Below are 14,950 nucleotides of genomic sequence, written 5' to 3' on the forward strand. Positions count from 1 at the left end.
TTTACCGTGTTCATACTTACTTTAAAACACGGTTGAATTAAATCATAAAACCTCTGTTCCAAAATAGTTGTTACATTTGATGCATAAATTTTGTTCTATAATTCTTGTCCCATTTGATCAAACTTTTATAGCTATAGTTTCGCTTGTGCTGGAGCGATTTTCAAAAGTAATAGCTTGTTAAAGAGGGTTACTCAAGGCTTCTAACAAGCTGCTTATAGCTGATAAAACATTTATTTAACGCGTATAGCTAGTAAAACATTTTTAATCATCATATTTCGAATTTCTTCTTTGCCGATTTGTTCCATAACTCTCACTACCGGAGTTTCCTTTAAACGATTTTTAGAGTTTCTTTAGGCACTTTTAGAAAACAATTAAAACGGTACAAATTTATCAAATCTTTTAAGAAAATTACTCAAATAGCATACATTTTCAATATTTGGACCAAAGGTATCCAAATGTAACAACTATTGTGGAACAGAGTTAGTAGTATTTTAGTTTAAAATACGTGGTGGTTAAAAAGTCCTTTATCCTGAAGAAAATGAAAATAATTTTTTATTTGTGAACATTTGATTTGTTTTTTTTTTTTACATTTAATTTTTATATTCAATTTTTACATTTAATTCAGGGAATAAAAGTTGGGAGATTGCAGTTTGGAACCTTACACTACTAAAAGTACCACTCGACATGCAATCCGACAGTGTTTACATCTTCCGGCGATTTTGCTAAAGTAAATAATAAATCACTCAAGTCAGATCGGACGGAGAACATTTTATCTTTATGTATTGAGGTTTTTACAAAGTTTCTTTTATAATACCAAGTGTTTGAAATATGTGATATAGTCATTATATCTATGCTTTTCTATGCTGTTCGATTTAGTCTTGAATGTAGTCTTGATAATATGTATGCATGAGTAGGCTGGTAGGTTTCTATTATTGATAGTGTAACACCAGATTTATCAGCCAAGAGACTACTCAAAAAAAGAATGCTTTTGATTATGGATTGCAAAACTGGTTTTTCTTGATCGACGATAAATTGCTTATTTAAGTTTAGGTTTAATTATAAAAAAAAAAAAAAATGGTGTTAACAGTAAAACAAATAATAATGACAATTAAAAATAATAACAGCCCTAATAACAATTGTAATAGTAACAAAAACAATAGTAGTATTAATTTAACAAAATAATAATAGTAACAATTTACAAATGTTAACTGAGGAGTCCAATTATAGCCTAATTAGTAGAGGAAAGACTTAGAAGTTTTTCCGAGCGTAACGATTAAAGAATAAAATTAACGTGCGTTCGTAAAATTAACCGAACGCAACGATTAACGGTATCATTTAAATTGTAATATTGAAATTCCGACGAGCAACTGATTCAATAAATTTACAACTTCGAGTAACTTGCTCGAAAGGTTCGTCATAATTTACGTAAATCAATTAATTTGCTCGAAATTTCCGTTAAAAATTACGAAAACCATTGATTAATTTATTACGATCCTTTCCTGTTCAATTGTCATTAAATTTCGAAACTGACTATTCTTGCGATAACTACTATAGAAGATTTTTCTACAAACCCATTCGTTACTAAAGTGCTATTAAAGAATATTATACGCATGCATTGGAATAGTTTCATTTTTATTGAAGTTGTCATAAAAATGTTTCGAACGTTAAATTATGTAAAAAATGTTAAACTTGTTTGTACATGTATCTTCTAACAAGAATCCTAACTTGTCATTTAACTGCCTTGGGTAAGTCGTATCTTCTCAGTTTTTTCCTGGCTGGTGTTCTGACAAGCTCCTCTGTTGCTGAGTACTGATACTGAAAGGTGTTTTGAGTAGCAATTGCTCCTTTTTTACTTTCATCATCTATCTCTTCCTCTGAATCCGAGACCTCAGTGTTTTCTTTCTCTTACGGTCATCAATTGGAACCTGACCACCCTCCCTGACCTTACCTAACCATCGCCATATAGAAATTTTGGCATGTTAATGACACCAGGACTGTAGAAATTTAGTTGAAAAAAACGTAGGTAAATTTCATAACTGACGAATATTACGTTTACAAATCGTAAATAGTGATTAAAATCCAAATAACAAAAAATGAATTTCATTATTAATCTCAATAAATTCAGTAAACCTAACGCTACTAATAAAAATACCAGTAAAATAAGATTTTAAAAACTATTTTTTTAAAACGAAAACTGATCTAGTATGTAGAGTAAAATTTTGTAAACAAATAAAATTGTATAAAAAACACCATTAATAAAAAAACCCATATCGTAATTTAAGAACTTTAACGCAAATTTTTAACGGATGTTTTGTAACTGACGTAAAGATACAAGTTATGACAATTGAATTTCCGTTAATTAGAATATGAGCGTAAGTTACGAATCAAATTATTACGAAAATACAATTAATTTAATCGATTTTCGGAAGATCAAAATTTTCCTCGTTTGCGATTAAACTGACACTACTTCAGTTAATCGCAATCGTAAGTCACTTCTCTACTAATTAGGAATAATGTAAGTTGTAACAAAAACTGTTTGAACATCTGCAAAACTTACAGTCTGTAAATAAAAACAAAATTAGACTGTGTGTAAAACGTAAAAAAAAAAAATACGAATTTAAAAATACAAGAGCATAAAAAAAATATTCACTAATAAATATTCACTTGCTTAATGCTCATCGAGTCTGAGACCAAATTTATACGGTTTCAAAAGATTGGCACAATTCCAATGATTGCAACTTTATAACCGATCTGATTATAGCAATTTTATAGCCATTTTTTCAGATCGCTGATCTTGTATAAACAATTTTATGCTGAGCTAGATCGCCGATCTGACGATAACACTTTTGTAAGCCCTTTGATCAGATCGCTGATTAGGTTACAGCAATTCTTTGCTTCCCCAGATTGCCAATCTGACCAAGGTACTTTTGTACGCACTTTGGTCATTTTTCCGAACCGCATAAAGAATCAATATTAAAATTAATTTAGAAAAAGGTATTTTGAATGCATTCTTACAATTGTACAGTTTTTTTAAACATTAAACAATGAAAATGTTAATGCTCTATAAATAATTGTATAAACTTGGCGTATGCAATCAATATTTGTATTGATAATATACCACCGTATACACCCTGTATATGCACCATTGTAAACACCCTTGTACAGGGTAATTCTTTTAAAAAAATCGTAGTCTTCAAAGAAGATGCGGTTTTTATTTTGTTTTCAGCTGCTTTCTTATCAGGTAGATATAGTTTAATAGTTTGCGAAAATTCTTTTTTGCATTACCATGACGTTAAATTAAAAACCCTCTAATTGATGTTCTTTGCCAGTTGACATCTCATACTGGAAATATTCTTTGGAGCAAGATTTTTGCTAGCAAGGATTGCCCATAAAATTTTTAGTAGATTTTCAAGCGGTCGCTTCAAAAAAATGTGGAATGCACTTCCCGGTTGTCAAAGATTCGATTTACAAGTTCATTGATTTTACATATTCAAGCACTGCTGATAAATTTCAAACTCTTAGCCCCACTGTTCAGCATTTGAGTGTTAAAGCGGATTGTTTGCTAAATTAATTTACCAGTTGCAAAAGTATTCAAGATATTTTGAAACGGAGAAATTTACTCTTAGTGTCTCTTTTAGTAAATTGTTAAAAATTCTGAAAGAGCAGAAAAGTTTTTTGCGCCCCTTTCTCAGTTGATACCCAGGTATGGTACGTACCATGGCGTTTCTTCCTTCTTTTTTTATATTCCACACCGTTGAAGTAAATTGTAAACTTTTTTGCAACTTGCCATTTTGTATTTAAAATCTCAACTTTGTTAAAAATAACAAAATTACAATTACTATCGAATGTTTATGTTTCTTGACGTCTTTAACTTTAACATGAACATTGGTGTTGAAAAACGAGGAAGCCATCATGGATTATTTATAGAGGGTATTTAGGTAAAGAAACCCACTTGAGACAATATGAAAGCATATATTTATGATTTATCATATTCATATATTTTTAAATTTGATTTTTTTTTAGCATTTTTTTACTTAAATTATATATTCACGTTTACATCACCATGACTTAACAATATTACAAAAAATAGAAAAAAAAGAAAAGAAAAATAAAATTTAACCGATTTTTTAAAAATCTTTATGTCATTCTAATAGGTGTGAACTGTAGTTAATAATTATGAACGGTAGTCTATCATCATGAACGATAGTGTATAATTATGGACGGTAGTGTATATTTATTAAGCTTAGAGTTTCTATTTTTCAGAAAACAAAAAAAGAATTTTTATTAAATATTTAAAAATGGTGAACAAAAAAAAAAAAGAAAAAAAAAAAAAACGAGGATGAGCCAGAGTTGTTAGTGGGTTGGGTTAACCCATGGGTTGGGTTGGGTTGGGTTGGGTTGGGTTGGGTTGAGGAAGTATAACCCACTGATAACCCACGCCTTAGCTGCATTTTCATTGTATTTTCGCCGTTTCACCGTTATGTTTATTTCATTATTTGCGCTTAAGATTTAACGGATTTGCTATCGAATGACACAGTTTTATTAAAGCCAACCGTCGAATTGACGTCAACACATCGATATCCAGGCCGCTGTATTAATGTAAAAAAAAATAATGTATAATAATTAGTGTAATAAAAAACTGCTCTTGCGTCATCGAAAGCATAATTACTTTCGATGACGCAAGAGCAGTTTTTTACAGTTAGCGATTAGAGCGCTTTTTTCTGCGTGAATGACGTCATATAGCAAATTCATCGCTGAGTACGGCTCACTGATCTCTATAATAACTGGATAGCGCAACTCCGTGCAAAACTTCTTATTTTTTGACGCCAAAATCGCCATATTGGAAAGCCCCAAAAATTTTAATCCCGTAAGCTTTAAGTTCTGTTTTTCGGCTTATCGCTTTATCGCTTTATCGCACATATCAGATTTCATTGTTCTGGGGCTTTCCAATATGGCGATTTTGGCGTGAATTTTGATATTAGAGATGCGCTATCCAGTTATTATAGAGATCAGTGGTACGGCTATATAAACAGCATAAAATTAAATTAAAAGCATCATAATAATTCAAACTAAGCATGATGGCGAATGCCGATGAGTTAGAAAATAAATTGAAACGTTACCCCAATAATTATTTATTCAAACCGTACGAGGCTGCAAAATCTGCGATTTGGGATAGGTTTACTTTAATATTTGAAAAGCGTGACGTTGCCGGAAATGGAGAGTCATCGAGTGTTGAATTGAAATATTTCTGTGCGTGTACCGTATGCAAAAAAGTGTATGCGTATAAGTCTGCTGATGGTCTAAGCTGCTTTGGCACAAAAAATCTCATAAATCATGCAAAATTATGCGGCACGAAGGACAGCAAACAACTGCAGATTCGTCAATGTTTCGCGTTAAAGTGTCAATTGACAAAAGATGACTGTGACCTTATGAAAAGAAAAGAAGTAGAATTCTGTGCTGATGGTTTTCATTCTTTTCGATCTGTCGAACACGATGGTTTTAAGAGACTGCTTCAAACATGTGTTGACTTTGGCGCCAAGTATGGAAAATTTGACATCACTGACGCTCTAGTCAAACGTGAAACTATAACGCAAGCTACACGGCTACAAGCTGCAGAAATAAAGAAGAGAATAATAGACGCTATTAAGGAGCCTATCGAAGATGGAACAATTTCACTGTGTCTCGACTTGTACACTGACGACTACAGGAAAAAAGCGTACCTTGATGTTCATGCTTCGTGGATTGACCGACAATTTTGCGTACAACATGCAGCGTTGGCCATTCGCCACTTTGGGACTGAAGCTCACACGGGTGTCAACATATCAACTGCGGTGAATACCATCTTCGCTGAATATGCTTTGCCAGAAAAGGATAAGCCAGTGACAACTGACCACGGATCGAACGTCGTAGCAGCATTGAAGAACAATGTTCGACTTGACTGCATGTGCCACCGTTTACACACGGTCCTCACCAGTGCATGGAAAGACACAATGGCCGAAGAACCCGAGGCTGCTACCTATGAATCTGCCGTTTCTGACCTCTGTCGTTACGTCAAGCAAGCTACTGGCATACAGGTAAATGTTTACAACTCATGTTGCTTAAAAGTAGTTTACCTCGTTCTGCGATGACAGTGTGTGTCTGTGTTATACATGAACAATAATAATATGTTGTTACATTTTTTATTGCAAAAATTACATTATTATATTTTTATTAGTTTGTTATTGTTGGTGCCGCTAATGCTATGTTGTTGTTGTGACTGTTGTTGTTGTTGTTACGTTGTAACTTATATATTGTTAATAATAATTATTGTAGGAACAACTACCAAAGTCACTAAAGCATGGAGGTGACACTAGACCGTGGATATCCATGTTTCGCCGAGCCCACTCTGTGGAAGACAGCTATGACGCACTCGTCGTTATTCTGACAAACAAGGACAAGCTATCGACAATCGCCAATGTCAGCAGAAAAGTTAACCGCGAAATTCGTGATGTGACTGACGGCATAAAAGATATATTTGAAGGTATGGAGAAGGTTACTGAACCAACTATGCAACTAGTAGTTCCGTCTTACTACCTACTGATTAAGCGGCTTCAACCTGCACCAGGATTGACAACAGCAGCAGCAACATTTCGGCAAAAACTCATTAAATACTTAGATTTAAAGTTTTGGACATCTATTAAAGCAATGCATTGGCTATCTTGTTTCCTAGATCCCTCTTTCAGAAATTTTGCATTTATACCTAATGTGACGGCGGCTGACAAAAGATTTAAGCGTGACTTGCTCAATGACGTCGATCAGTGGCTTCTGGCTGAAATGCAGCCCGCTGCTACACAAATTGCCAGGAAAGCAGCAGCAGAAGAATTGATGGAACAAGGTGTCCAACTCCAATTGGAAGCGCCAGCAAAGAAGAGAAGAACGGACCCGTTTGATGAGCTGCGAACAATGCAGTCAACGCGAGATCGGCCACAGACGCAAGACGCGCAATTACATAATGAAGCAACAGTGCTACAGGAGACTTGCCAACATGAACTGTCCAGCTACAAGAGTCTTCGTGTTACTGCTGCGTGCAAGAATCCCGTAACCTTCTGGAAGGACAACGCAGCCGATTATCCCATTCTAGCAGCAACATCTCGCAGACTATACTGCATATCAGCAAGCTCTGCGCAGTCAGAAAGAGACTTTTCTTCTGTTGGGCACTCCATTACAGACACAAGGTCGCAACTATCACCGGCTAACGTAGAAGCTATCGAATTAGTACGCTGGGGAATGCGAAATGACATGTTTCACTAATATAGTGCTCATTTATGTTAAAGCTGTTCTTTGTTAATTTGCTTACTAACACATATAGTGACAGTAACTGAGTAACAACATATTATTTGTATCTAATATGGTTGTATAGGCTAGAATGTATTAAAATGTCGCCAATTTAACGGTATAATTATACATGTTTGCATGCACTCCGTGGGTCAACCCATGGGTTGGGTTGGGTTCATGTGGCAGTGGGTTGGGTTGGGTTGGGTTCAATTTTCTTAACCCACTAACAACTCTAGGATGAGCGTCGAAAATGTGTGTATGAGTTTTATACACGGTAAAGCATTTCTAAGCTGAAAATATTCCAAGAAGAATAATTTGACATAATTAAACATATTAAAAACAAACTTGGACACAAGAGAAAGGCTTGCAGTGGTCGTATAACCAAAAAAATGTCAAAAAGTAAGGTTACAAAGCTAAAAACCTTTTTTGAACGTCAAGATGGTAATTCCCAAATACAATCAGCTCGTAAATTCAGTATTTCGCAATCATATGTGAATATATTACTTCAACATAAGTCTGATATCAAATGCTATAAAAAACAAAAAATTCCGAAGCGAGATGATCAAATGCTGCAAAGAATTCGAACAATTCGATTTAACCAAAACTACCTGGATTTCGAATGAGTCATTGATGATGAATCTTATTTTATTTTAGATCACAATTCGATTAATGGAAACGCCAAATTTACTCAAGTAATACTTTGTTGACTCCATCAAATGTTAAATAGAGTCAAAAAGAAAAGTTTCGAAAAAAAGAAACTGAATCGCAATTTCGTCCCAAGTTACCTCTAAACCGTATTTTCGACAATCTAGCAACGCTACCAACCAATTTATATACATGGAGCATTTTATTCAAAAGAGGCTTATCAGGTTTATAGAAGAGCATCATCATAGTGACAACTTTGTGTTCTGATCAGATCTTGCATCTTCTCATTATGCCAAAAACGTATTGGACAATCTAAAGGCTGAAAAGATTGAAAATGCACCAAAAAAAGAGATATCCCCCAAATTTACCAGAGTACAGGCCAATTGAAAATTTTTTGTCAAACACTCCAATAACTAAAAGAAAGAATTAAATATTGTTTGATCAAAGTTTACCGAAATGTCATCCAAGAAACGATAGGACGCACTAAGAGTTTAATTGACCGTGTCAGACGAAATTGTGTTAGAATCGAAATGAATATTGCATTAAATAAAATAAAAAAAATTTTCATAAAATACTTTTTTTACTTTTAAAAAATATAAAAAAAGATAAGGAAGTTATGATCCTTTAAACTTTCTGCAGATCTTTAGTTATTACCCTTTAGATCAAACAAAAAAAGTCCTTAGTAACCAAAATAAAAAATGGTAACTAACCAACAAATATAGAAAAAGTGCTTCCATCTGAATACTTTGACCAGAATTTAAAGTCAATAAAAAAAAATTTTTTTTTTTGGATGAAAAGATATTATAAAGCTACCTTAAAGTAGTTTTTTTAAGAAAATAAAGCATAAGCAACCTATCATCAGAGAGGGGCGTAATATCAGTGTTTGCCATACACGCCGTTTACTCTAGATACGCCTCTGTGAAAGAGGCATTAAAATGACTTCATAATTTGCCACCATCATGTTCGGTTATCCATAAATAAATAAAAAAAACAATTATGGCTTACAGATTTTTATTTCCAAATACAGTATTATAATATTTGTCTCAAGAGTATAAAACTAAGTTGACTTTATAAATATTTCTTTTATTTAGAGTAATGTGTTAAGGCGAAAGTCGAACGTAGGACCATCCATTTTCTCCAGTTTGCTTAAATTCATAATTTGCAGATTTAAAGAACTTAATTCTATCATGAAGACGTCCTGAACCGCCGCACCAAAATTCAAAGTCTTTGGGTTTCAACAAATAACCACCCCTACATGTATAAGATATGGAATAAATCATAAAAGTTGTTATGTGAAAATATTGTTTTATCATGTTATCATCTCTTCGGAAACAATTTTAAACATGATACATGTTTATCTCTGTCCCAGTATATTTTTAAATTATCATAGATTACAGGGTAATATTGAATAGTATATATAGTGACTCACCAAGTAGCAGGCTTTGGCACAACCTTTCCTGAATATTTTTCTGATATTTCTTTTCTTCGATCCTCAAGGTACTGTAAAAAAACATTTGGATTATTGAAAATAAAATTAAGTTAACTTGAGTACTAAAGTAAAAAGGTGATCATTAAGTTATAAAATATTTATGAATAAACAATCGCTGTTTTATTTTACATAAATTATGGATAACTTTATCAAGAAATAATAAATACCTGTTCTGATGGAATAGCAGAAGATTGATTGCAGCTAACAAGAGCACCAATTTGACTAGCAAATGGTCTTGAATGAAAGTATTCTATAGACTCTTCCTCTGATACTTTCTCCACACATCCGTTAATACGAACCTTTATTATAAAACTTACACTCATACCTACTTACATGTTTATAACAAAAATAACAGAATAGCATTTATTCTTTACTACTCTATATTAATAACCTGAAATAACCTGTTTTTGTAAAGGTTCCCAAAAGAATGTCAAAGCTGCATGTGGGTTTTCATCCTAAGAAACCATATATGAACAAATTGAATACATGAACTGATCAGCTTTTAATTCAGATAAAATCTTTAAAATTATATTTTTTTTTTATGTGAAAAAGAATATTTTTGAAAAATTTTGAAAGAATTTAGTAACTAACAAGTTCTCTTCCTTTTTGACTGTCATAATTAGTAAAAAACCGAAAACCATTCTCTGTAAAGCCTTTTAAAAGCACCCATCTTGCAGACGGAACGCCATCTCTTTAAAAAAAGGGGAACTTTCTTAAACCATTTCATAAAAAAAAAAAGTACAAAGAATTTTAAAAAAATGTTTTTTTACTTACTTTTTTAATTCACCTCCTATAATTATCCGTAATCCGTACAATTACTTAAAATAGTTAAATATCATAAGCATAAGTTAAAAGCAGTTATTTTAGTTGTATAGCACAAATAAATGTAGAAATGATTAAAAAAGAAAGTTAAAGCATTTCAATCTTGAATTACTTTGAGGCAGTAGCTAAGTTCATGGCATTTGCTTCTTTTATACTTGGGTGGTCAACAGCTTCCTGGAACCATAACTGAAATAGTAGAAAAGGATCTTTTGTTGGAAGCTTATGGTCTTCTAATCTACTTGTATTATAATCAATTCGCATATCAGAAATCTGAAATTGTAGAAAATTATTTGTTAAAAATCCTTAACTTTGGACTACTGTATTTATAAAATGTTTATAATTTTTTTTTTTGAAAAGCTTAGGAAAACCAGGTTAGATACCAAGGCACTACCTTTTAATCAGATTTATTTGCAAACGTATTACTGAAAAAAAATTACAAATGTATACATACATGTGTATACATTTATAAACATACATACATGTGTTGCTGTTCATACTTTTAATGATTCAGAATAAGTATCATGCCATCAGTCACTTTTTATTAATCTTTATTACATCATCAATTACTAATTATAGTTAATTAATAATAGTAGAAATAACTTTCTTGATTGTCTCATTTATTGAGAAGAGAACTAAAGGTGATTGTGGCATTGGTGATTTAATTTTTTTGCCATATTGTTCACAATTTATTGACTGAGTGATAATAAGAATTTTTGATGCTGTTGTTTGCATTTATTAACAAATAGTTATACAGTACACAGTACAAGTTGCACAGTATAGACTGTAGAATCATATATTGTTATTGTCAATGTTATGGAAAGCAGCAGTTGTAGTCTACCCAAGAAAGTTCATGGTACATGGTTGATTGGAGGAACTCCTGACTCAAAGCAAATTTCCTTCAAATCAAGAGGAGCTGCAGTATTTTTTAATTCTACACAAAATTGAATTTTAAACTTTTTTTTAATAAGCACAACAACAATAACAAAAAAAGTAGCTGATTTCTGGAACAAAACACAGATCCCAATTTTTCAGGAGTTCCACATCATTGCTAAAATAAATTAACTACATTCAACATGGATTGGAAGGACAACATGGAGAAGAATGCATCTTGCAGAAGGAGAAAAAAAGGAACTTATGAAAATTTGTATGAACCATTTAATATTATGGATGCTAAAGCTTAGACCATGGTAAACCTACCTGAGGGCAGAGAATTTCTTTAGCAAAAAACATGCAAGACAGAAGAGGCTGAGCAGATGCAACAAATAAAGATAAATGTAGAATTCAGCAGTAGAAAATGAGCGTGAAGCCAGTTATTGTGATGCTAATCATGGTCAATTTTGGTCAATTTTAAACTAAAAGTTTATTTACAGACCTGGTTTACATGTTTATGTTTTTTTCTGGCCCACCTAACAATTTGCAGCTTCTTTTATAACTATGATTACAGCTCTCAACAGTAGTACAATAGTACATTCAATAACACAATACATCAGAAGCAGCTGTTATTATTATCATTATTATTATTAGTTATTGTTATTGTTATTGTTATTATCATTACCATTATCATTATCATTATCATTACTATTACTACTACTATTACTATTATTATTATTACTATCATTATTATTATTACTATTACTATTATTATTATTATTACTATTACTATTACTATTATTATTATTATTATTATTACTATTATTATTATTATTATTATTATTACTATTATTATTATTATTATTATTATTACTATTACTATTACTATTATTATTATTATTATTATTATTATTATTATTATTATTATTATTATTATTATTATTATTATTATTATTATTATTATTATTATTATTATTATTATTATTATTATTATTATTATTATTATTATTATTATTATTATTATTATTATTATTATTATTATTATTATTATTATTATTATTATTATTATTATTATTATTATTATCATTATTATTATTATTATTATTATTATTATCATTATTATTATTACTCTTACTATTATTATCAACTGGTTAATTTATTTACTTAAACACACAATGCACACAATTATATCTTTATATAAACATACAGAAATAAAGTACTGCATAATAAATGAAATAAATAGTTATAAGAAAAAATACATTCATTATATATTTGCATTACACATATGTTAGAAGTAAATCTAAAAAATCTGCACCTTTTCACAATTTATTTTAGACATATTGTAAAAGCAGAACTTCTGAGGAAAAGTGTGGTCAAAAATCTTCAACAAATGCCTAAAATAAAAGATTTTTCAAGTTATATATATATATATATATATATATATACATACATACATACATACATACATACATACATACATACATACATACATACATACATACATACATACATACATACATACATACATACATACATACATACATACATACATGCATGCATAAGTACATACATACATACATACATACATACATACATACATACATACATACATACATACATACATACATACATACATACATACATACATACATACATACATACATACATACATACATACATACATACATACATACATACATACATACATATAAAGCTTGATATTTTTTCAGGGGCTTCAATAATCTTAAATAATAATTTTGAAAAGTACTAATTGGAGAAATCTATAACAAGGAGCACCTATTGAGAAAGAAAAAAACAACTTTGTGTCTCATTTTAATTATAATAAAATATTTAAGACAATTTATAACACTAATCACATTAGCATACAAAAAATCACAAGAACAGCACCTAGTCTTATTCATTACATATTATATTATATACTGCAGTTACTGCAGAAAAAGATTTTATGCTGGAAAATATATGCAAAGCTGATTGTTTGGTTGTTTCTTTTAATCTAGAGCTTGTGGTTTGTTTACAATTTTTTTTATTAATAAAATGTACGGTATACCGAATGCGATTGTAATTTTCGTAATTTATGTGATCCGAGCAATAAAATCAAGAGGATTTATATCTCGTGATGAGGGTGGCCACTTATTCTTGAGCCAGAAATCCGGCATGTTGTCTTCCTGCAGTTCTGTATCTTCCGTGATGTATGTGACGTAGTTCCTTTTCGCTGAAAAATTATACTATCTTCTTGAATGTAGATAGGCTATGTACTAGATTTAGAATTATTTTCATCTAGATAAACATTTGTGTCCATTTTGACCTAGCCTTGATGAACACCGGAGGCTTTGAAATTAAAGTTAAAGGAGGCCAATGATCACCGCAGTAGTAAGATATTCCCAGCGGGCAAACGACGTTGAAATAACGTTGATCGACCTTGATCAACTTTATTTCTAAGTTTTTTCAACGTAGTGTGCCTACTGGGTTTGGTCTGATATATTTGGTCTGATGGATATTTCGAAAAATTCGAATCGGCTGTGCAGAGTCTTTTTGTTGGAGCAGTTGCATAAGTTATGATTAAAAAGTTAATGTGATTATAACCATATTATAACCACATTAATTTTTGTAATGATGAATTTTTAAATAAAATTATACCACTCAATATGACAAATCAAGATATATAAAAATATTTAGCATTACTATTCAAATGTATTTTAATTCTTCGTTTTATTTCAAGTAAAGCAATTAGAACGCTGTTCAAAAGTCATCTGAGGCTAAGCTCTTAATACATTTTGTAAGAATGACACACATAATAAGCTGCAAGAAAAAGATCACTATCTACATTTGCTATTATGTCTCATTTTTAGGTTTATCATTTGGTTTTCGATATTTTTGCTGACATAAGAATTATTCGCTATAAAAAGAACTTCTTGCAAACTTTGGTTCAAACTTCAAAGTTTTTAGAGGCTCCTGATCATTTATAGATAAATTCTGGTCTTGTATTTACATTCACGCATCGCTACTTTAAAATCTTTGATACAGTCCAAATCATGCTAATTGTAATTTACAGCGTCATTTTTCCGGGCTAGTAGCATTTGCTCCATTCGGCAACCTGACAATGAGCCTAGTGGAGAACAAAAAAAGGTCTACATATTCTTTTAAAGATAAGTCCGACAATGTCTGACGTGTTCACGGTACTTAGCAATCCTTAATGCTTCTGATATTTGGTGTGGAACAAAAGAAAATCTGCTGATTCCCAATAGTTTTCAAAACTCTGGTGTTAAAAATAAAAATAATACTGGTAGCTGAATTTTGCAATCACAATGCATTCATCTAACACAGACTCTTGTTTTATTAAATAAATTTCGACGTGTTTTTTTAAAAATGCTGTTTATAAGATATCACACGAAGTAGTCTTTTTTCAGCAGAATATTCATTTATTTTTCGGCATTGTAACTTAAAAAGTGCAAACAAAAAGACATTAGAAGTAGATAATCATAATATTATCAGCAATATAGTTAAACAAGAAAAAGAATGTTTATTCAACATAAATAAAAATGGCTGATGGATCTGATTTCCTAATTTAGAGATTTTGCATTTTTATAATCCAGTAAGGATATGGCGCTAATTTGAGCGCTACCACATGATCAATTGACTACAATTTTTTATGATTATTTATAGTAGTTTATAGTATAGTAGTATAGTAGCATTTATAGTAATTTGTAGTATTTATATTATAGTAGAAATAGTAGTTGCTATATTAATTGCCTGCCATCACTGATAATTCATTTAGTTTATGGTTAAATA

General features: G+C 31.0%; 1 protein-coding gene across 6 annotated transcripts; it reads right to left on the minus strand.

Annotated features, from left to right (window-relative positions):
• Positions 1-8,953: 8,953 nt before the first annotated feature.
• On the minus strand, positions 8,954-13,338 carry LOC145190740 (pyridoxine-5'-phosphate oxidase-like). Of its 6 annotated transcripts, none has more exons than XM_090091689.1 (8): positions 13,209-13,338; positions 12,456-12,534; positions 10,383-10,456; positions 10,040-10,139; positions 9,850-9,903; positions 9,616-9,747; positions 9,389-9,459; positions 8,954-9,210 (listed from the first exon to the last, which is right to left on the minus strand). In XM_090091689.1, the coding sequence occupies exons 2-8, from the start codon at positions 12,477-12,479 to the stop codon at positions 9,060-9,062; spliced, it is 606 nt and encodes a 201-aa protein (XP_089947815.1). In that variant the 5' UTR covers positions 12,480-12,534; positions 13,209-13,338; the 3' UTR covers positions 8,954-9,059. The 6 variants fall into 6 exon arrangements, with proteins under 6 accessions (XP_089947815.1, XP_089947812.1, XP_089947813.1 ...); XM_090091686.1 differs by having other exon boundaries at positions 10,383-10,540; XM_090091687.1 differs by lacking the exon at positions 13,209-13,338 and adding an exon at positions 13,049-13,195.
• Between the last annotated feature and the right edge of the window lie 1,612 nt (positions 13,339-14,950).

Source organism: Hydra viridissima, unplaced genomic scaffold, assembly GCF_058129835.1.
Source record: "Hydra viridissima isolate aposymbiotic clone 2 unplaced genomic scaffold, HvirCarnegie_v1 scaffold_6, whole genome shotgun sequence".
In the NCBI taxonomy this organism is placed as follows: domain Eukaryota; kingdom Metazoa; phylum Cnidaria; class Hydrozoa; order Anthoathecata; family Hydridae; genus Hydra; species Hydra viridissima.

What these genes read in the sequence shown, in the direction of transcription:
- LOC145190740 (XM_090091684.1), bottom strand. An exon ending in CTAAAATAAATTGTGAAAAG is followed by an intron (nt 10,541 to 12,455) that starts GTGCAGATTTTT and finishes CTACAATTTCAG; the next exon opens with ATTTCTGATATGCGAATTGA. An exon ending in GTGCCAAAGCCTGCTACTTG is followed by an intron (nt 9,211 to 9,388) that starts GTGAGTCACTAT and finishes TTATACATGTAG; the next exon opens with GGGTGGTTATTTGTTGAAAC.